Genomic DNA, 23,124 nt, shown 5'->3' with positions numbered 1-23,124 from the left:
TTGCCCGTTGTAAGTGAAGGCTTGAAGCAGCGTCCACGGCTCGTGAATTGAACATAGTTACGCGTATTGAGCATACTGCGGATGAAAGGCACGGGAGAATTACGCCTACCTAAGATCCATTATTAAAATAATAACCATTTAATAATAAACACTGAATTTAGTAAATTAATTGGAAATCTGTTTAAATTTAATAATTATCTTTTTATAATTTTAGTCGGGGTAGGCACTGCCTGGTATTTACAATATTTGATTACAGTACAGTATTTGATTAGTACAGGTGTCAGATGTTATGGGGAGAAGGCAGGAGAATGGGGTTAGAGGGAGAGATAGATCAGCCATGATTGAATGAATGGCGGAGAAGACTTGATAGGCTGAATAGCCTAATTCTACTCCTGTTCCGAAAGTCCTTGAAGACAGGTTTGGTGCATCACATAGAACAATGATTTATCATCTTAAATAGGCTACATAACTCAGAGCAAAATGATTATTAATCAATTTCTGTGTCTATAAAAAATAAATAACTTGCCAAGATTTAACAATGCCTTTATCTTATTGCTAGGGTGCATCTGGAGGTCCTGGTCTCTCTGGCCCTGCTGGTAACGATGGGAAACCAGGCCCACCTGGTGAAATTGGGCCAGTGGGACTGACCGGTCTGCCTGGCATGAAAGTAAGTAACAACTTGTATCATGCAGCGGAGAAAGCAACTCCTGGTGGAAAGTATACAAGAGTTGATGGGTATAAACCACTGCAAAACCTTCAGAGAGTTGGAGTTGCCTTTGTGATGAACTGCCGGCTTTAGGCATGATGGATGGTACGGCATAAAATAAGACAATGCTTATTGGGAAGCCCCCAGCAGGATAACAAGCCCCAATGACAATAAAAGAAGAGTTGATGCTTCAGATCAAGGACAATTTGTCAGAAAAGATAATGTGAGAAAACGTTTGTTTTATGTTGCCAAGGAAATCAGAGAGAACAGAAGGAGTGTTTGGTTTTCAAAGCGTTCTCTGTGTTTCTTGTTCATTTAGTCAGTGATTGATCGAGGTTACAATGTCAGCTTTAATTTGCAAGACTTTAATTGTTGCTAATGTTTCTTGTGATAAATCTTATTACCTCCACAAGTTCGTGCAGGAATAACCTTGGACTCTCCTACATTTGAATGTCCTCTGCTAAACATCAAATGGGATCCGTCAAGCATTAACTTTACTTCAGGAATCTATGCTGATCCACATTTTATATGATGAGATAGAACTTCCCAAGTGTGCAGTCACTCTGATGTTTTGGGAAATAGCTTCCCAGAATTGATTGATATTAAACGATGCAATGTTTGCAAAACTGCTCACCCTATGCTGCCCCTCGCAAGTTTTCTTTCTCACAGATCCTTTTTACACCTCAATATTTGCTTTGTATTGCGACTGTTTCTTATTGATCCCCTCGTGCGCAAGGACGCTATATTTTCTTCTGTTTGAAGCTTGACGTGGCTTCAAAATTAGTTAAAGATAGTCAACACAAGAGGAGCCCATGGCTTCTTGGGGTATATTTTTGTTTTCTATCGGACCAAATACTTTTTTGCAGATCATAAAATCCGTGCCACTCGGCTTTTCAATCCCTTCAGGGTCAGCACCATAGAGGAAAGCCTTTTCAACACAACATTTTTACATTATCAAACTACACTGGAACTATGTCTTTTCTGCTCCTGTTTCTAGGGTACACCTGGAAATCAAGGCTATCCGGGTCAAACTGGCCCTACTGGAGAAAAGGTCAGAACTTCTAAGTATATGAAAAATGAATGTCAATCATTTTGGTTTTAGCCGACTGACGATATTTGAAGAACTGTCCATGTAAATATAAATCTCATGATGACAGGGTCTATCAGGAGAAACCGGCCCACCAGGACCTGTTGGCCCTAGAGGATCTCATGGCGAAGCAGGTCGAAATGGAGACCCTGGCATTCCTGGACATCGGGTAAGAACTATATTGTTTTCGTATGAAATATTAAGTGGTACCTGCAACTTTGGTGACCATATGTTATATACGTATTAAGTGCCTCTTATTTTTCATTACCTTAGGGAGCTTCAGGTGCCCCCGGCAAACCTGGTCCCGATGGCAAACCTGGTCCACAGGTAATTTGCAAAAATTGCTGTTTCCATTATTTGTGTGTCTTATTTCTTATATTTAATTTGTTTACTTCCTTATAACATAGGAGATCATATGAACCATCAGGTTTGTGTCGGGTGAATGAGAAATGCCACCAATCCCAATTCCCCGCCTTTCCTCCTGTAGCTTGGTCTTTCACGCATACCCTATGAATTCCCCACTCATCTGCACCAGGAATAATTAGCCCACCAAAAGGCGGGATTACAGGATATGGGAGGAATCTGGAACAGCAAGGCAAAAACCCACAGGAGAACAAAAGGGCGGAACAGTGGTGCATCGGTAGAGTTGCTGCCTTACAGCGCTGGGAACTCGGGTTCGATCCAGACTACGGCTGCTGACAGTACAGAGTTTGTACGTTCCCCCTGTGACCATGTGGGTTTTCTCCGGGTGCTCCAGTTTCCTCTCACATTCCAAAGACGTGCAGGTTTGTAGGCTAATTAGCTTCTGTAAATCTCCCCAAGGTGGTGCAGGATAGAACTAGTGTACGGGGTGATCATTGGTGCGTTCGGAATCAGCGGGCCAAAGAGTCTGTTTCCACATGGTATCGCTAAACTGAACTATATTAAACTAAACTAAACAAAACATGCAAACTGCACACTGGTCAGAATTGAACCTGGATTACTGGAACTGTGAGGCAGCTGTCTCACTTGATGGCATGCTGCTCTGGCTGTGAATATAAGTGTCTTAATGAAATCTAATAGTGAAAACCTATTATTTTCCTGTCATAATGAATGTTGGAATCAGTCAACTAAATTCAGAATGCATTGTTTAGCAAGTGGAGGATGACTAATGTATAAATCATAAATAAGGAAGAGAATCAGGAGAAAGCTATATAGTCTCTTGAATTTCTCCTAATATTCAAAAAGAGCCCTGGCTCTCCCTTTTGATCATTTATGTTCCTCGCCCCTTATTGCCAAGTTGCCTTGGTGCCCAACAATCCATCATTATCTTAGAGTCATAGTTATGCAGAATGGAAACTGGCCCTTTACCCAACTTGCCCATGCTGACCAAGATGCCCCATTTAAACTAGTCCCACCTGACGCATTTAGTCATATCGCTCCAAATCTTTCCTATCCATGTATCTGTCCAAATGTTTTTTAAATGTTGTTACAGTACCTGCCTCAACTACCTCTTCTGCAGCTCGTTCCATACAGCCATCATCCTCCGTGGAAAAAGTTGCCCTTCAGGTTCCGATTAAATCTTTCCCCTCTCACCTGAAACCTATGTCCCTTGGTTCTTGATTCACTTATTCTGGGTAAAAGACTCTGTGCATTCACCCTATCTATTCCTCTTGTGCTCTTATACAACTCTCTAGAGTACCTCTCATTCTCCAGTGCCCCAAGGAATAAAGTCCTAATCTGCCTAACCTCTCACTATAGCTCAGGCTCTCAAGTCCTGACAACATCCTTGTCAATCTTCTCTGCACCCTTTCCAACTTAACTACCGTATATCCTTCCTATAGCAGGATGACCGAAACTAAACACAATATACCAAATGCAACCTCATCAATGTCTTGTACAACTATAACATAACATCTCAACTTCTGTACTTAATACCCTGACTGATGAAGGCCAATAAACCAAAAGCCTGCCTGACCACCGCATCTACCTGTGAAGTCACTATCAAGGAACTATGTACATTCACCCCTAGATCCTTCTGCTCTACAACACTCCCCAGAGCCCTGCTATTTAATATGGTCCAGCCATGTTTTGACTTTCCAAAATTGAATGCCTCACACTTATTTACTTTAAACTCCATTAATCATCCTCTGTCCACTAGCCCAACTGATCAAGTTTGTGCTATTATTTTTTAAAATCTAAATCCATCTTCACAATCTACGACACCATCCACTGTAGGTTCATGTAAACTCACTAATTATGTCTTCAACATACTCAACCAAATCCTTGATATAAACCACATACAGCAATGGGCCCAGCATCCATTCCCTGAAGCACACCACAAGTCATAGACCTCCAGTCCAAAAAACAACTTTCCACAATCACCCTCTGTTTCCTTCCCTGAAGCCAATTCTCTATCCATTTAGCTGACTCTCCCTGGATCCTATGAGATCAGCCTACCATGTGAACCTTATCAAACGCCTTGCTGAAATCCATATTGACAACATCAACAGCTTTGCCCTCATCAACCTTTTTGGTTACTTCTTCAAAAATCTCTATCAGATTCATAAGACATCATCTCCCTCGTACAAAACCATGCTGACGAACCCTAATTAGCCTTTGTCTATCCAAATACCTTATCCCTCAGAATACTCTCTAGTAACTTGATGGCTTTTTTGCATGTAGTAAATAGTTGATCATTCATGGCCCTTTCAGATAGGGAATTACAAAGAAATGTAATCCTTTAAGTACTTGGCTTTCACTCAGAAGTCCAAAATGTTTGGGCTTTTTTCCCAAGTTAATGCTTGTAGCATTCACAAATCAGAATCGGAAGAAACCACCTCTCAACATTAACTACACAGAAGCACTTCAGTGTTTCGAGTTGTTACGAAAGTCAATGGGCTTTGTTGTAAAGAAATATTAAAAACTTCAACTATATCTGTTCAAATATAAACCTATTTTATTCATTTCTCTGTTCAAAGGACAACCTCCCCATGCAGGATGTTCAATCTAATGAACATGCTACCATATCTTCAAACCAATTATTTTTCATATGGAGACCAATGTTGCACTTAATGTTCGAAGTGTGGTCTCGACAAAGACGTATAATTGCAGCAAGACTTGTATACTTTTGTTTTCTGACTGGTCACAGTAAAAGCCAATGTAGCATTTGCTTTCTTTGTCATTCATGGAAACTTTCTGTACTTTGTGTACCAGTGCAGATCCTTCTTTGTGCCAACATTAGTCATCACTAAGCACACGATGCTTCTTAAATAACCTCGTTTTACACATTGCATTTCATATGCAACATTTCCCCCAATTGTATCGTCTCCATCCCTTTGTAGAAAATGCATCATTGTCAAAGTTATTGATATGGATTATAAATAGCTGAATACACCATCAGCATCATTATGGGGAAAAGTGCTGGAGTAACTCAGCGGGTCAGGCAGCGTATCTAAAGAACATGGATGTTCAATCTGAAGAAGGGTCCTGACCCAAAAAGTCACCTATTCATGTTATCCAGAGATGATGACTGGCCTGCTGAGTTACTCCAGCACTTTGTGTATTTTTTTTTGTAAACCAGCATATGCAGTTCCTTGTATCATCAATGTTTAGACTGAGCTGGGGAAAGTAGTGGAATTAAATGAATTTTCAAGAAGCTACAGTCAACAACATTTCATCCCTAACTGAAGGCTTCTAATTGAAAACAAACTATGCCAAATTCCTGGAACAGGAACAAAATATTTATTTCACCAATGTGCCTACAGTATGTACTTTGCAGAAGGTAAGTTTAAACTTTGCAAGCAAGTCAATTTCTGAAAATAGTATGGCAACCGTCTCCTGTGATCAGAACTTATCCAAAATGTTAAAAAAAACAACATAATGCATTTTCAGTGTTTTATTACCATCAACATCTGTTTTGAATTGCCAATAGTGCTTATTTATATTTGATTATTATACACAATGAAGATTAACATTTATTAGTCACCAGTTGACTGTTAAGAATAGATTTATTTCTCTGTAACGATATTTGTAAATGATGGGGGAATGTACAACGTGGGGGTGAATTTTAATGTTGAATAACTGAGCGCATTTATACCATCAGGGTCACTCTGGAGACCGAGGTCTTTCAGGCCCACCTGGATCTCCTGGAGAAAGGGGATCATCAGGTGTCATGGGTTTTCCTGGTCCATCGGGCAGAGATGTAAGTTCAGATTTTCATACTTGTCTCTGTCAGTGCTGTTGTGTTTCGTGCTCACTTGCATTCATAACATCTTGAAGTATAGATGAAAACATAACTTTAGAGTTAGTCTAGCACTGAATTCAGCCAACAATTCTGGATGGTGAAACTCTATTCTCATCTAAAGAACATTTTTTTCAGAAGTTTCCAAGAATTCACAGTGCATCTCACAGGGCCTTCAGCATCTGGTGCGAACATGTTCACTGGTGCTTTAACATGGATATTCCCGCTTAAAGAAAGAGCGAGAGAGTAGGATTAAAAAAAAAAAAAAGTTACGTGGAGACCTCTTAGATACTGTACGGTTGTCTAGATGCAATATTCAGTCCTGTAGTATCCCTCATTTGCTCCAGTGTGCTGCAGGATATGTAAGGAGATAGCAGATATTAGTAGTAAGCACAAGGTAGTGATTGTGGGAGATTTCAACTTTCCACACATAGACTGGGAAACACATTCTGTAAATGGGCTGGATGGTTTGGAGTTTGTAAAATGTGTGCAGGATAGTTTTTTGCAGCAATACATAGAGGTACCTACTAGAGGAGGGGCAGTGCTGGACCTCCTGTTAGGAAATGAGACGGGACAGGTGGCAGAGGTATGCGTTGGGGAGCACTTCGGGTCCAGTGATCACAATACCATCAGTTTCAATACAATTATGGAGAAGGTCAGAACTGGACCTAGGGTTGAGATTTTTGATTGGAGAAAGGCTAACTTTGATGAGATGCGAGATGATTTAAAAGGAGTGGACTGGGACATTTTGTTTTATGGGAAAGATGTAGAAGAGAAATGGTGGACATTTAAAGGGGAAATTTTAAGAGTACAGAATCTTTATGTTTCTGTTCGGTTGAAAGGAAACAGTAAAAATTGGAAAGAGCCCTGGTTTTCAAGGGAAATTGGACATCTTGTTCGGAAAAAGAGGGAGATCTACAATAATTATAGGCAGCATGAAGTAAATGAGGTGCTTGTGGAGTATAAGGAATGTAAAAAGAATCTTAAGAAAGAAATTAGAAAAGCTAAAAGAAGATATGAGGTTGCTTTGGCAAGTAAGGTGAAAGTAAATCCAAAGGGTTTCTACAGCTATATTAATAGAAAAAGGATAACGAGGGATAAAATTGGTCCATTGGAGAAACAGAGTGGGCAGCTATCTGCAGAGCCAAAAGAGATGGGGGAGATATTGAACAATTTCTTTTCTTCAGTATTCACCAAGGAGAAGGATATTGAATTATGTGAGGTAAGGGAAACGAGTAGAGTAGTTATGGATACTATGAGTTTCAAAGTAAAAGAAGTACTGACACTTTTGAAAAATATAAAAGTGGATAAGTCTCCAGGTCCTGACAGGATATTCCCTAGGACATTGAGGGAAGTTAGTGTAGAAATAGCCGGGGCTATGCCAGAAATATTTCAAATGTCATTAGAAACGGGAATAGTCCCCGAGGATTGGCGTACTGCGCATGTTGTTACATTGTTTAAAAAGGGTTCTAAGAGTAAACCTAGCAATTATAGACCTGTTAGTTTGACTTCAGTGGTGGGCAAATTAATGGAAAAGATACTTAGAGATAATATATATAAGCATCTGGATAAACAGAGTCTGATTAGGAACAGTCAACATGGATTTGTGCCTGGAAGGTCATGTTTGACTAATCTTCTTGAATTTTTTGAAGAGGTTACTAGGGAAATTGACGAGGGTAAAGCAGTGGATGTTGTCTATATGGACTTTAGCAAGGCCTTTGACAAGGTTCCTCATGGAAGGTTGGTTAAGAAGGTTAAACTGTTGGGTATAAATGCAGGAATAGCAAGATGGATTCAGCAGTGGCTGAATGGGAGAAGCCAGAGGGTAATGGTGGATGGCTGTTTGTCGGGTTGGAGGCAGGTGACTAGTGGGGTGCCTCAGGGATCTGTGTTGGGTCCTTTGTTGTTTGTCATGTACATCAATGATCTGGATGAAGGGGTGGTAAATTGGATTAGTAAGTATGCAGATGATACCAAGATAGGGGGTGTTGTGGATAATGAAGAGGATTTTCCAAAGTCTACAGAGTGATTTAGGCCATTTGGAAAAATGGGCTGAAAGATGGCAGATGGAGTTTAATGCTGATAAATGTGAGGTGTTACACCTTGGCAGGACAAATCAAAATAGGACGTACATGATAAATGGTAGGGAATTGAAGAATACAGTTGAACAGAGGGATCTGGGAATAACCGTGCATAGTTCCTTGAAGGTGGAATCTCATATAGATAGAGTGGTAAAGAAAGCTTTTGGTATGCTAGCCTTTATAAATCAGAGCATTGAGTATAGAAGCTGGGATGTAATGTTAAAATTGTACAAGGCATTGGTGAGACCAAATCTGGAGTATGGTGTACAATTTTGGTCGCCCAATTATAGGAAGGATGTCAACAAAATAGAGAGAGTACAGAGGAGATTTACTAGAATATTGCCTGGGTTTCAACAACTAAGTTACAGAGATAGGTTGAATAAGTTAGGTCTTTATTCTCTGGAGCGCAGAAGGTTAAGGGGGGACTTGATAGAGGTCTTTAAAATGATGAGAGGGGTAGACAGAGTTGATGTGATCAAGCTTTTCCCTTTGAGAATAGGGAAGATTCAAACAAGAGGACATGACTTCAGAATTAAGGGACAGAAGTTTAGGGGTAACATGAGGGGGAACTTCTTTACTCAGAGAGTGGTAGCGGTGTGGAATGAGCTTCCAGTGGAAGTGGTGGCGGCAGGTTCGTTGGTATCATTTAAGAATAAATTGGATAGGCATATGGATGAGAAGGGAATGGAGAGTTATGGTATGAGTGCAGGCAGGTGGGACTAAGGGGAAAAAAAGTTGTTCGGCACGGACCTGTAGGGCCGAGATGGCCTGTTTCCGTGCTGTAATTGTTATATGGTTATATAGGATGCAGGAATGCATTTTGCAATGCAAACCTTTCTGTTGGTTATTTTGGAAGTGTGTAAGGCAGGGAGAAGGCGACTTTCATTCGCTGAAGTAATTTCACACAAACAGGGTCAAATTGGAATCAGTAATGCGCTCAACATCTGGTGTTCATCTTGCATGTTTGACACAACAGCAAGAAGGACCCCATAACTGCTAGTGCTACTTTGTTGTACTTGCTGAACGCATTGACCATCACAAGCCTATTTACACCAAACCTTGGTGGCTTATCCACAATTTAAATCACTGCTCAGTATGATGATTTCATGTAACTTCCCCACAGTTCTTAAGAGCACAAGCAGCCAGTTTCGCAGTGAGAAGCAACGGGAAGTTGACAGGCAATGATATTTGATACTTGTGTAACAAAACTCTATCAACTCTATCAAACAATATAATGTAGAGCCATTTGTATTTTTACCTTGGAGTAAGAAAATTAACTTATACCCATAAAATACACCTATATTTTTGAAAATCCTGTGGGGGAAAAAATAACTATACTATCTAAACATTCCTAGCCCCTAACCCCTTCCTCACAGTTGCTTTATATTGTGAATTTCTACAGGACAAAGAGGCTTCTTAAGAACAAAGCTGTCACCGTATGGCAGAACTGCCTGTAGGGGGCAGTGCATTGAAATGTCAATGAGACTAGTTGTGCACTGGTGGAAATGGACACCCTAAATGCATGAAAAGACCAATGGTCTTTGCATTATCCCATCATTGTCCTTGGAGCTCATCTCTGCACAGTCATCTCACCACCTATCTCCAGTCATAGTGGTTTCACTGTGCCTGTAGTGGACATCCTAGCTCCTTGCTAATAGAGGGCTTCTTTCAATTGGACAAGTTCTTAAGTGGCAGTGCCAGAGCCTCTGTTGGCAATCATCTGCCTATCCATATTGAAGATCTGGAGTATGGCATTGTCGATGGCTTAAGCCAGTGGTGGCATCTTCCGCTCTGGTGTGGAGGCTGTGCTACTATTCAATAATCACCCTGGAGTCCTATATAGAGAGAAAGAGGCCTACCTGTAGGACCCTTCCAATGCACCAGCACTGTTGTTGTTATCCCTGCAGTACTGGTGTTGACAGAAGACATTTCTGATATGCATAATTAATTTATAGAACCAACTCTCTTCAGACTCGAAACATCACCTATTTCTTTTCTCCAGAGATGCTGCCTGACCCATTGAGTTACTCCAACATTTTGTGTCTATTTTTGGTATAAACCAGCATCTGCAGATCCTTCCTACACATACCACCACTCCTTTGTTGCACAAGTGGCTGCCAACCACTTGACTAGAAACCATTGAGCTCAAATTGAACTGCATCTCTACTGGAGAGCTGGCAACTGGCATAAGGACAGATGGAGGCTATTCAGATGTCAGCAGAATATTTGACCTGTACATCTAACAGACTTTACACTGGTTCAAAGAAATATCTGGTTTCCTAGTGTGCATTATGTTGCTAGGACCCCAAGAATGAGTTTGACTACTGTTTGAAGCCGCAACGTACCAACCTTTCAAGAAAGGCATATTGGCCTTAATGTGCTTGAACCACTGATGTCTCACAAATCTGGGCCGGTGCTAATACTCTTTGGCCACCGAATGAATGTGGTTAGCATGCTAATCATTGCAATTACAAGGTTTGCATTTATGTTTAGGTTTATTATTGTCAGATGTATTAAGGTACAGAGTAAAACGTTGTTTTGCGTGCTTTCTCACCCCAGCATACAGACCTCTCATTATGAGAACCAAGCCCAGTGTGAGAAACATAAAGACTTGGCCCGAGGGCGCTGCCGCCCAACTTCAGGACTGTTTTGAGCGCACCCAGTGGGATCTTTTTGCAAACCAGGACATACAAGAATACACATCCACAGTCATGTTCTATATACAGAACTGTATCAACAACGTCACTGTCGACAGGGAGGTCAGGTGCTATCCAAACAACAAACCATGGATGACCAGGGATGTCAGGAAGCTGCTGAGGGAACGCAACTCAGCCTTTAGATCTGGCAATGATGAACTGTACAGCACTGCCAGATCTAAACTAAAGAGAGCCATTAAAGAGGCAAAGACAGCCCATGAAAGAAGGTTAGAGAGGTATTTTAACGAGAGGGACCCTCGGCGTGTCTGGCAGGGCATTCAGCAACTTACCAACTGCAAGGGCAAGGGGGGGCCGACCATCAGCAGCAGTAACAACTCACTAGCTGAGGAGCTCAACCACTTTTTCGCCCGTTTTGAGCCGAATGAGGCGGAGCCTGCACCTGCAGCCGCACCCAGCACTGACGACCTGGCACTCACTGTGAGTCCGGAGGACGTCACAAGAGCATTCCGCTGGGTCAACCCCAGGAAGGCTGCTGGCCCAGATGGCAACCCAGGGAGAGTATTGCGGGACTGTGCAGACCAGTTAGCGGAGGTTTTTAGCGACATCTTTAACCTCTCTCTGTCAACGTGCACTGTCCCTAAATGCTTCAAGATTGCTACTATCGTGCCTGTACCCAAAAAAACATCTATTACCAGCTTGAATGACTATAGACCTGTTGCTCTCACTTCAACGGTGATGAAGTGTTTTGAACGGCTGGTCCTGGCCCACATTAAGTCCTCACTCCCATCCACCCTGGATCAGCATCAGTTTGCATATAGAGCTAATAGGTCAACGGAGGATGCCATCAACATAGCTCTACATTCTGCACTGACACATCTGGAGCGCCCTGGCTCATATGTGAGGATGTTATTTGTAGATTTTAGTTCTGCATTTAATACCATCATCCCTAGCAGAATGGTGGACAAACTGTCTGATCTGGGTGTTAATGCAAACACATGCGGATGGATTAAGGACTATTTAACAGACCGCCCACAGACTGTCAGGATGGGGTCCAATTACTCCCCAGTCCTGACGCTCAGCACAGGAGTGCCACAAGGTTGTGTGCTGAGTCCCATCTTATATACAATATACACTTATGACTGTACACCAACACACAGTACAAACAGGATCATCAAGTTTGCGGACGACACGATTGTGGTGGGACTGATGAACAACAACGACGAGTCTGCCTACAGGGATGAAGTCCAAAAACTGACTGTCTGGTGTACCAAAAACAACCTGGTACTCAACCCATCAAAGACAAAAGAACTGGTCGTTGACTTCAGGAGGAAGAGGAGAGAGGAACCTGCTCCTTTATACATCAAAGGAGACATGGTGGAGAGAGTCACTGGCTTTAAGTTCCTGGGAATAAACATCTCCCAGGACCTCAAATGGCAAATGAACACCGTCACTCTCATGAAGAAGTCACAGCAGCGGCTGTATTTCCTGAGATCTCTGCGGAGAGCAAACGTCTCACAGCCGCTGCTGCTGTCCTTCTACCGATGCGCCGTGGAGAGTATCCTCTCCTATGGAATCCTGGTGTGGTTTGCTAGCTGTACTGTGGCTGAGAGGAGGGCGCTGCAGAGAGTTATAAAAACTGCACAGAGCATCACAAATGCTCAACTGCCCTCCTTGGATGATATATATAGGGCCCGATGCTTGCGCCGGGCCACAAACATCAAGCAGGACACATCCCACCCTGCCAACCACCTTTTCACTCTGCTACCCTCTGGGAGGTGATTCAGGTCTCTGTAGACTAAAAAATAGTTTCTACCCATGTGCGATAAAATAACTTAATTCCAACAGAGAACACTGGGGAAGCAAAATGTAATTCCAAGAAATGCAACATTTAAATTTTTTTAAATTATTTTTACTAATAAGTGTACATATGTGTCAATGGTTGTCGTGTTTGTATTTTTTTAACCGGAGGAGATGCAATGGAATTTTGTTGCACAGTATTGTGCAATGACAATAAACGTATTCATTCATTCATCTAATCAGTTCAGATAAGGCTGAACCTATATTTATATTCAAGCCAAACTCAAGTACAAAGGTAGAGCAAAAGGGAAGATGCAGAGTTCAGATTATAGTTCTCAGATTGAGAAAGATTAAAAAGAGTAGAGTAATTGTATTGGATGATATAAGATCCTCCTCTGGGACCAGCATTCAGAGTCGCCACGTTCCAGCACCAACTTGCTGGTAAATTAATATTAGGCACAAATTTTATATGCATCTTGGATTGAAAAGCATAGGTATAGGTTATTATGATATCAGTTTTCACTAACTTGGTTCCCTGTGAATCTACTATTTAGTGGCGGTCATGGTGGCACAGGGGTAGAGTTGCTGTCTTAAAGTGAATGCAGCACCAGAGACTCGGGTTCGATCCCGACTACGGGTTGTCTGTATGGAGTTTTTTTGTTCTCCCGGTGACCTGCGTGGGTTTTCTCCGAGATCTTCGGTTCCCTCCCACAATCCAAAGATGTACAGGTTTGTAGGTTAATTGGCTTGGTAAATGTAAAAATTGCTGGTCGGCGCGGATCCAGTGGGCCGAAGGGCCTGTTTCCACTGCATCTCTGAACTATACTAACATAAATTAAAAAAAAAAAAATTAGCTGCACGGGAAAAGGGTCATGAACAAGTTTCAACGCCACAAGTTGCAATGTTATTTAAATCTTTTTTTTTTCCTTTCTTCCTCCCCCCCCCCATTCCTGCTCCCTTCCTTCTCTACATCCCAAATTCATCTTCCATAGGGAGGGCCTGGTCAGGACGGTAAGGATGGTCCTCGTGGATTGCCGGGTGGTTTAGGTCAAGAGGTTTGTACACATTCTACCGGATGTTCCATTAGAATGACATGTTAACAAAAGCTAAACATTCAGTTGCTTATTAATACACAAACTGTATTGCTATTTTGACAGGGTGCCGTAGGAAAATTTGGAGAGAAGGGTCCTGCAGGTGCTTCCGGGGAACCTGTAAGTATCAGTTGGCATAATCAAAAATAATGTTCTGTGGCTGAAGGACTTATTGTGCAGTTTTTTCAGCTGTTCTTTAGACATTCGATTCCATACATTAAGTGGCAGAAGCTCATGTGTTGAATTAGTTGTAAAGTAACTGGATCAGCCTTGGTTGTACCAGTTTCAATCATGATTGCGGTTGGAGATAGCATTGCCTCCGCATAAAACTCTACTGTTCCACTTTCATTTTTTTTTTTTGAAGACCTTTGCTGCAGAATGAATATATATTATAGTGGTTTGCAGTTAAGAAGTATACATTTCTAATGCATGACCATCAGATGATTTATAATGCAAATTCCTATCATTTATTGATAATGCTCATTACAGGCTTGTGGTTTAATCTTTGTTCATACTTAATTTTCCCTAATGTATTACGCTAATAATTTGTTTTCCTTCAGGGTCCAACTGGTGAAAGAGGCGGTATTGGCATTCCAGGCCCACCTGGATTTCAGGTATCTCAATGTATAGAAATACTGTAGCGATAATCAATAATACATTGAGATTTGAGAACTGTTGATAATCTTTTCATAGAAAATAGGTGCAGGAGTAGGACATTCGGCCCTTCGAGCCTGCACCGCCATTCAATATGATCATGGCTGATCATCCAACTCAGTATCCCGTACCTGCCTTCTCTCCATACCCCCTGATCCCTTTAGCCACAAGGGCCGCATCTAACTCCCTCTTAAATATAGCCAATGAACTGGCCTCAACTACATTCTGTGGCAGAGAATTCCAGAGATTCACCACTCTCAGTGTAAAAAATGTTTTTCTCATCTCAGTCCTAAAAGATTTCCCCTTTATCTTTAAACTGTGACCCCTTGTTCTGGTCTTCCCCAACATCGGGAACAATCTTCCTGCATCTAGCCTGTCCAACCCCTTAAGAATTTTGTAAGTTTCTATAAGATCCCCCCTCAATCTTCTAAATGTTAGCAAAAACTTGTAAAATATAACCTGAATCTATACAAACTTGGCTAATGCACATCCCAGGACAATGGTGAGTAAGGTCGGACAAAAATTGTAGTGCTATCATGTACTGTTTTGGCGGAGTTTCCAGAATACACTCACATACAAACAAACAAACAAACAAGATGAGTTTTAGTGATATAATAATAAAATAATAATTATAGATAGAGATAGATAGATAGATAGATAGATAGATAGATAGATAGATAGATAGATAGATAGATAGATAGATAGATAGATAGATAGATAGATAGATAGCCATGATCATATTGAATGGCGGTGCAGGCTCGAAGGGCCGAATGGCCTACTCCTGCACCTAATTTCTATGTTTCGATAGATAGATAGAGAGATAGAGAGATAGAGAGATAGAGAGATAGAGAGATGGAGAGATGGAGAGATGGAGAGATAGAGAGATAGAGAGATAGAGAGATAGAGAGATAGAGAGATAGAGAGATAGAGAGATAGAGAGATAGAGAGATAGAGAGATAGAGAGATAGAGAGATAGAGAGAGAGAGAGATAGATAGAGAGAGAGATTTAGTATCTTCTCTTTCAAAATAAGAACCACATTTTAAAATATACAAATTGGTTGTGTTCCAAATTACAAATGTGTTATTGAGTTTTTGATTTAAAAATCTGTAATTTGCAATAGTTGCAGAATGTGAGTGAACATCAATATTGGTTAAAGTGCAGGGTTGGCATCCATGAGGCAGAGGGGATGGCAAAGCTCAAAGCTGGATTCAGGTTCAACAGATGGTGATCTGAGAGGCTTGGTCAGCAATTAGCATCAGAGATAGCCTTCCTATTACAAAAATATTAAGTTTCAGCTGTTTTAAACTTCGGTACAGGGGTGCAGGGGTAGCATTGCTTCCTTACAGTGCCAGAAACCCGGGTTCAATCCTAACTATGGGTACTGTCTGTACGGAGTTTGTATGTTCTCCCTGTGACCATGTGGGTTTTGGCTGGGTGCACCGGTTTCCTCCCACATTTCAAAGATGAGCAGGTTTGTAAGTTAATTGGCTTCCGTAAATTAACCTTAGTGTAGAGGTGAATGCTGGTTGGCATGGACTCAGTGGGCCAAAGGGCCTGTTTCTATGTTGTAACTCCAGATTAAATTAAACTAAAATGAATCTAAAAATAAAAAAATAATGAAACTGCTTTCATAGCAGCATTTGTTCATCGGTCATTTAACACAAGAGTGTAGATTACATTTTCAATCTTGTCTTTTTGCACATTAGGGACCTACTGGTCCTAGAGGTGATGCTGGTGAATCCGGAAAACCTGGTGACAAGGTAAGATGCTTATTGTCTTTCGCAGATTTTATCCCCCTGGTTTCTGACCACATGAATGTAGAAATGCAGAAGAAAAATATTTTTGCTACAAATGTAATTAATTGATAAAATTAGAAAATATCACAAAGATTAATAGATTGGTGATAAGATGACCCTTGCTACTTCAGTGAACTGGAATGGCCTTAAAATCGAAATTCTCTATTAAATAAGACTGACATTTTGAATGTAATCATCCTATATGTTGCATGAATTTATTTTATTCCAACACAAGTAGGAAAGGTTTTGAATGAATGAATAAGTTTATGAATAAATATGTTTATTGGCCAAGTATGTACACATACAAGGAATTTGCCTTGGTGCTCTGCTTGCAAGTAACAACACAGCATACAATAACAATTAAGAATAAAACATAAAACATTAAGAATAAAACATTGTAGTTTAAACATGTGAAGGAAATAAAATAACAGAGCAAAAGGAGGCTACAGACTTTTGGTTATCGAGTAGAGTTACTGTAAATACACTCTTCCAAGCTTCCTCCCCCCCCCCCCCCCCCCTGTCTAGTTCAGTCAGAATAGCACTGAGTCAAGCACTGGAACAACTAATCTTTATTTTTAGATTGAACAGCAAATTCCCCTATACGATACCTAAATCACCGCGGGTTCGACCCTTGTCTCTGCCTGGCTAAGCCCTTTTGCCTCGTACAAGCAGAAACACTCCAAACGGTCACGCAGTACCAAACGCTCTTCCAGAAGATCAACAAAGGACCTCGTGCTGGCTGCCTTTTATAGGTCCCCGAACCATGAGGGGCCGAACTACATAGGGGTGGCCTCTTTTCAATGCACTCAAACATATTAATTACAACAATACATTATTGACAGTTCCCCAAAGCAATAACAGAGTCTTCCAGACATTGTTTCAGGAGAAGCTTCTGGAAGAAGCTAACTTGAATAATGCAACATTTACCCTTGAATTCAAAACAACCCTGCCAGAGCTTAACACTTCGGCCAATCACACTATTTACATTATTTACAAGGTTTTTGCAGTAATCCAATCAACTTCATGCATTTTACACTTCTTTCGGGGTCTTCTGCAGGAATCTCATTCATATTGACAATCAAAGATAATACATTTCTTATCTGCAACACTGATCTGGGCCCTAGACATACTGGCACCATCCAGCAGCTTGTCATAAATATGCAGAAACACAGACTTGACCAAAATGGCCGAGCAATACGTGAGTCCTTTACATGAGTCTGAAGAAGGGTTTCGGCCCGAAACGTCACCTATTTCCTTCGCTCCATAGATGCTGCTGCACCCGCTGAGTTTCTCCAGCATTTTTGTGTACCTTCGATCTTCCAGCATCTGCAGTTCCTTCTTGAATCCTTTACTAACTTTTGGGTCCTATTCCTGCTCTGTTTTAGCCAGGATTTACACTACTGCTCGTGGAAAATAGCTGTTTTTATGTCTGACTGTGGCGGTATTGACAGTCCGGAGTCGCCTTCCAGAGGGAAGTGCTTCAAAGAGTTTGTGGCTAAGGTGACAGGGGTCAGAGATGATCTTAGCCGCTCGCTTCCTGGTCCTTGCAGTGTACAGCAAAGATCTTAGAGCAGAGCAAGATGGGTTACTCTCACGCAAACGCATAGTACGCTCATGGGCAGATTCATGGGTGATTATAGGACCCATTTTAGCAACCAGTCCCCGCCATCTTGTTCCGCCATCTTGCTTCCGGCCAAAGATCGGATCTTTGTTTCCGCAGCGGGGAGAGGGAGTGTGCGGCCCGGGGCAGCGTGGAGAGGGAGTGTGCGGCCCGGGGCAGCGGGGAGAGGGAGTGTGTGGCCCGGGGCAGCGGGGAGAGGGGCATAGGAGAGGGGGAAACATTGTAGTGTGGGGGCAGGCGAGGGAGTGCCGGGGGGGGGGGGGGGAGTTGAGGGGTGGGATAAGGCCTAGTGTGTGTGAAGTTGCGGGGAGGTTTACAATGTTTCTTATTTAATGTCCCTTGTCTAGTCTGAAATAAAGTTCATCATTGGACCAGAAGAAATATAATTGTGTGTGTTATATGATTATATACATTTATATCATATTCATGTATGTGTGTTTATAAACATTTTATTCTTTAACAAGAATTAACAGAATTATGAACTAACAGAATTATGAATCTAACCCTATATCACACACAAAAACTTCCCCCGCAATGTCAATTATCCTGCGAGTAGGGCCGGGTCGGGTAGGTTCCGGTTACTACAAAATCAACTCAAACACTGCTTGTGAGCCATTTAAAAATAAATGATTTAAAAAACATTAAAAAAGACAATTACCAGTCAAATTTTATTCTTGACAAGAAGTATGAACTGACAGAATTATGAATCTATCCCTATATCACACACACAAACTGTTGCCCCGAGTCGGGTCGGGTCAGGTAGGCTCCGGTTACTAAAATGGGCGGGGAAAAATGCCCAGGATCCCCTCCATAGCGTACTACACGTCAGCCCATTGTATTTCGCAGGAGTGGCCTATCTTGCTCTGCTCTAAGATCTTTGGTGTACAGTTCATCAATGGGGGGAAGGTTGCAGCCAACCACGTTCTCAGTTTATCGAACGATTCGCTGCAACCTCCGGATGTCGTGCTTGGTGGCTGAGCCAAGCCAGACCGTGATGGAGAAGGTGAGGACAGACTCTTTGATGGCAGTATCGAATTGGACCATCATTGCCTGTGGCAGATTGTGTTTTCTCAGCTGCCGCAGGAAGTACATCCTCTGTTGTGCCTTTTTGACTGTGGAGTCGATGGTGGCCCCCTATTTAATGTCCTTGGACATGATGGTTCCAAGGAACTTAAAGGACTCCACAGATGTGGCTGTGGTGTTGTTGATGGTGAGTGGGGGGAGGGGAAGGGGAGCTCTCCTAAAGTCTACTATAAATTCGACTGCCTTAAGAGCATTGCTCCAGGTTGTTGCGATGGCACCAGGACGTCAACTGTGTCACATCCTGTCTGTAGGCAGATTCCGCCCCATCCTGGATCAGTCCAATCATTGTGTCGTCCGCAAACTTGAGAAGCTTGACAGAGAAGTCTGTGGAGCTGCAGTCGTTGGTGGAGAGAGACTAAAGGAGAGGGGAGAGCACGCAGCATTGCGGTGCTCCTATGCTGAGGGTCTGCAGGTCTGAGGTGAGCTTTAGCAGCCTCACATGCTGCTTCCTGTCTGTCAGGAAGCTGGTGACCCACTGACAGAGGGGTTCAGACACAATCAACTGGAAGATTTTGGAGTGTAGTAGCTCTGGCACAATGGTGTTGAATGCAGAGCTCAAATCCACAAACACAATCCTTGCATAGGTCCCCTGGTGGTCTAAGCGCTGGGGGATGAAGTGCAGGCCTAGGTTGACTGCATCATCCACTGATCTATTGGCCCAGTATGCAAACTGCCGAGAGTTCAGCAGGGGGTTTGTGATGTTTTTCAGGTGGGACAGTACAAGTATTCCAAGGGTTTTCATGACTACAGATGTCTGTGCAACAGGCCTGTAGTCAGTAACACCAGTAATCCTTGTCTTTTTGGGTACATGGACTATAAGCAGGCAGGGACAGTACAGATTTGCAGGGACTGGCTGAATATGTCTGTGTAGACCGGTGCCAGTTGTGCAGCAGAGGACTTGAGGGTAGAGGGGGAAACATTGTCTGGTCCTGGAGATTTCCGGCTATTCTGTCTTCCGAACAGCCTCTCCACCTCCTCAATTTCTATTGTTAGTGATGGAGAAGTGGCCAGACTGATGTCGGGCAGCAAGGATGGGGTGGGTAGTGTACGAGGGCCCAGACTGGAGTCAGGCTGTAAGTGGGTGTTAAGTGGTGATTGGAGAGGGGTGGGTGGGAAAGGGCCCAGTCTTTGCAGACTGGAGTTATATGGGGCAGGCGAGGGAGAGTGGGACTAGCTTAGATAGACAACAGGATTAGCACATGGACAAATTGGGGCAAAAGATCTGTTTAGCTCTGTTGGTGAAAATATTCACTGAGACCTGATTAAGATAAAAGCAGCAACTTTATTGGTGACAGAGCTCTGGGAGAAGAGTCTGTGAGCACCTTTTCCCCGAGTGATCCTTACAGCTGGTTTATATATATTTTTACAAACAATGACAGGTGTTTACATTATCTGGGTGAGGGGCCAGTCAACCCGTTAGCAATTCTCCAGCCAATCAATCCCTTGGCGACTCCTTCATAACAATCATGCTTTTCAGTCATTGTGGGTCACCAGTATCTATATTTTGGCTGTTGCAGGTGCTCAGTATCTGGCCTTGTGATTTAGCTATGCACAATTCTCCACTGAGGCATTTAGCCAGCAAAGTTAATGTTCAGTAAGCATTTAGCAATGTCCACATAGTCAAGTCTCCTGACATCCTCTCTGGTTCCAAAATTTACTCCAACATGCTCTATGACTATGATGACGGATACAAAGTGCAATGTGTGGTTCTCAAAGTAAATGTCCATCAAGGTGAGGAATGTTAGTGGCACTGACCTTGAGTGTTCCCTGTGTTGCTGTGATTTGCAGAATAAACCTTGGGCTATCCTGCTCTAGAATACTCCTCAAGCTCTGTTGGACAAAGAATTGGCTTCATGACAAGAAACAGAGGGTGATGGCACAAGTTTATTTTTCAGACTGGAGGCCTCTGACAAGTGGTGTGGGTCCGTGATCAGTTCTGGGCCCATTGCAGTTTGTGGTTTATATCAATGATATGAATGGGAATGTACAAGGCTTGATGAGTATGTTTGCAGATGGGACTAAAGTAGGTGGTTTCGTAGATAGTGACGATGGTTGTCAAAAATTACAGCAGGGTCTTGATAAACTGGGCAAATGGGCTGTGGCATGTCTAATGGATTTTAATGCAGATAAGTGTAAGGTGTTGCATTTTGGAAAATCAAACTGACCTTATGAGTGAATGGTTGGGTCTCATGATGGACATTATCTGGAAATGGACAATGGGGCTAATGGATATTCTCAGAGCCATGAATGACCTTTGCCACGAAAAAATATGAAAGTATGGGAAATATGGTAAAAACTCTCTAATTATCTATTCTGCTTTGTTTTTAATTACCTAAATGTATTTTAAAATATTCTTAAGTTGATTATGCATGTTACTAGTTTTAATATCGAATCAATCCAATTAAAACAGCTGACAAAGGGTTTCCTAACTCTCTAAGACAAAGAGGAGTTATATAGGTAGGACTTGTCCTGGCTTCCCATGTCTCTCCATTGCATGATCCTGGTAGGACTGAAGCATCAGAAAATCCCTGGACTATATGATTAATATTAACCGGCAAAATTGGGTATGGAAAGAGAAATGCTTAACGTTTCAGAATGTTATACAGTGCTGTCTATGTCAATTAACCTGAATATCAGAGGAAGAGAGATCATTTGACAGGTGGATCGAAGTTTCTGTGCATACAAGTATATTTCCCTGTCCGAATCTGCATTTAGTGATGACCTTTGTGAGTCTACTTATAGAAAGAGGTCTCAGCCACTCGTTGTTCAGGAGATACATATACATGATAACTCAATGTCCCGGAAGGTCACAATGTTAGAACAAGAGAAAACCAAGGCCGTACCCAGCCCCTGCACTCAAGCACTGCTTTTTTATCACAGTTAGAGATTAAATCAAAACTGCTGAAAGAGAAACAAAGTACTGGAGTTACTCAGCAGGTCAGGAAGCATCTCTGGAGAACAAGGATAAATGATATTTTGTGTCAGGACACTTCTTCAGACAGTCAAACCTCTTTCATGTTAAATTGGAAGAATTGTTATTGACAACCTTTCTCTGTGCTAGGGCCAGCCTGGTGAACATGGTGCTCCGGGACAACCTGGATCAAAAGTAAGTCCGTCCGATCTCGACATAGCCCTGATTAATGACTGCATGTACATTTTTTTTAAAGACTTTATCATTTAAACGTTCCTGCTTTCAAACCCAGGGTGATGTAGGTTCAGCAGGTAAACATGGACCCCAAGGTCCAATGGGGCCTGCTGGGATACCAGGCCTTCAAGGCGGACGTGGATTAGATGGAGCCAAGGTAAGTCATTTTGTAGTTTTTAAAAGAAGCAACATTCACCCGTAAAGAGAGCCATTATTAAAATTTGTTCCTGCTTTTTCTTTAAATGCAAGGGCTTAGCCGGGCCTGGAGGTCCAATAGGCCCAATGGGTCCTGCAGGATTTCAAGGTATGCCAGGTGAAAGAGGTACTAACGGTTTACCCGGCCAAAAAGGTATAAAGGTAAGTGCAGTTTTTCCTTTGGGTCTTTTAGCTCCTGTTACATATAATACTTGTGTAGAAAGTAACTACAGATGCTGGTTTCAACTGAAGGCTAGACCAAATGCTGGAGTAACTCAGAGGGACAGGCAGCATCTCTGGATAGAAAGAATGGGTGACGTTTTGACCCTTCTTCGAATCGAAGAAGGGTCTTGGCCAGAAGCGTCACCCATTCATTCTATCCAGAGATGCTGCCGGTCCCATTGAGTTACTCCAGCATTTTGTGTCTATCTTCAATTATAATACTTTGCTGGTACAAATGGGTCTTGAATAGATGTTCAGTTTTTAATCGTCTACTTTTTCTCTGGCAGGGTGAACCAGGTTCATCGGGTTCTGTTGGTTTACCGGGAACAGATGGCATTGCAGTAAGTACACGGGATTTCGTTGAACTGAGTCTGAGGTTTTATCTTGCATGATCTGTGCTCTAACTTATTGCTATTTCCTCTTTTCCCACAGGGCTCACACGGTCCCATGGGTTTGCAAGGTCCTCCAGGTAGCCCAGGAGAAAGGGTAACTACTATTCCTAGTGTTTGATGATTTATCAAGCACAAAACAAGTTTTGCTTTCATTTAGTTTTGGTAATGAAGGCTGAATGATGCATAGTTTTGTTAAGTTGAAAATCAGGTGGCAACTTTCAGCAATGAAGGATAACCCCATAAGTTTTGAATTGTCACGGGTTTCTATCTGATGGTCCAATTAGCAAGGAGAAAACAATCTCTCATGCTTTAATCCCCTCATGTTTCTCATTTAGCTGCTGCATTTACATATTTAATAGCTTTTTAAACTTGAT

The 23,124-nt window shown here is 42.1% G+C and overlaps 1 protein-coding gene across 2 annotated transcripts in view; it reads left to right on the top strand.

Moving 5' to 3' along the window:
* LOC116975081 (collagen alpha-1(III) chain-like) overlaps positions 1-23,124 on the top strand; it is a 126,761-nt gene that overhangs the window by 64,203 nt on the left and 39,434 nt on the right. For both annotated transcript variants that reach the window (XM_033023787.1, XM_033023786.1), the window contains 14 exons: positions 560-667; positions 1,704-1,757; positions 1,864-1,962; positions 2,067-2,120; positions 5,878-5,976; positions 13,543-13,605; positions 13,708-13,761; positions 14,202-14,255; positions 16,003-16,056; positions 21,858-21,902; positions 22,000-22,098; positions 22,191-22,298; positions 22,646-22,699; positions 22,791-22,844. In XM_033023787.1, coding sequence (XP_032879678.1) covers positions 560-667; positions 1,704-1,757; positions 1,864-1,962; positions 2,067-2,120; positions 5,878-5,976; positions 13,543-13,605; positions 13,708-13,761; positions 14,202-14,255; positions 16,003-16,056; positions 21,858-21,902; positions 22,000-22,098; positions 22,191-22,298; positions 22,646-22,699; positions 22,791-22,844 — 999 coding nt within the window. The remainder of the gene's footprint in view (positions 1-559; positions 668-1,703; positions 1,758-1,863; positions 1,963-2,066; positions 2,121-5,877; positions 5,977-13,542; positions 13,606-13,707; positions 13,762-14,201; positions 14,256-16,002; positions 16,057-21,857; positions 21,903-21,999; positions 22,099-22,190; positions 22,299-22,645; positions 22,700-22,790; positions 22,845-23,124) is intronic.

This window comes from Amblyraja radiata, chromosome 7 (assembly GCF_010909765.2).
Source record: "Amblyraja radiata isolate CabotCenter1 chromosome 7, sAmbRad1.1.pri, whole genome shotgun sequence".
Classification (NCBI taxonomy): domain Eukaryota; kingdom Metazoa; phylum Chordata; class Chondrichthyes; order Rajiformes; family Rajidae; genus Amblyraja; species Amblyraja radiata.
This window is presented reverse-complemented; position numbering and strand designations above follow the sequence as displayed.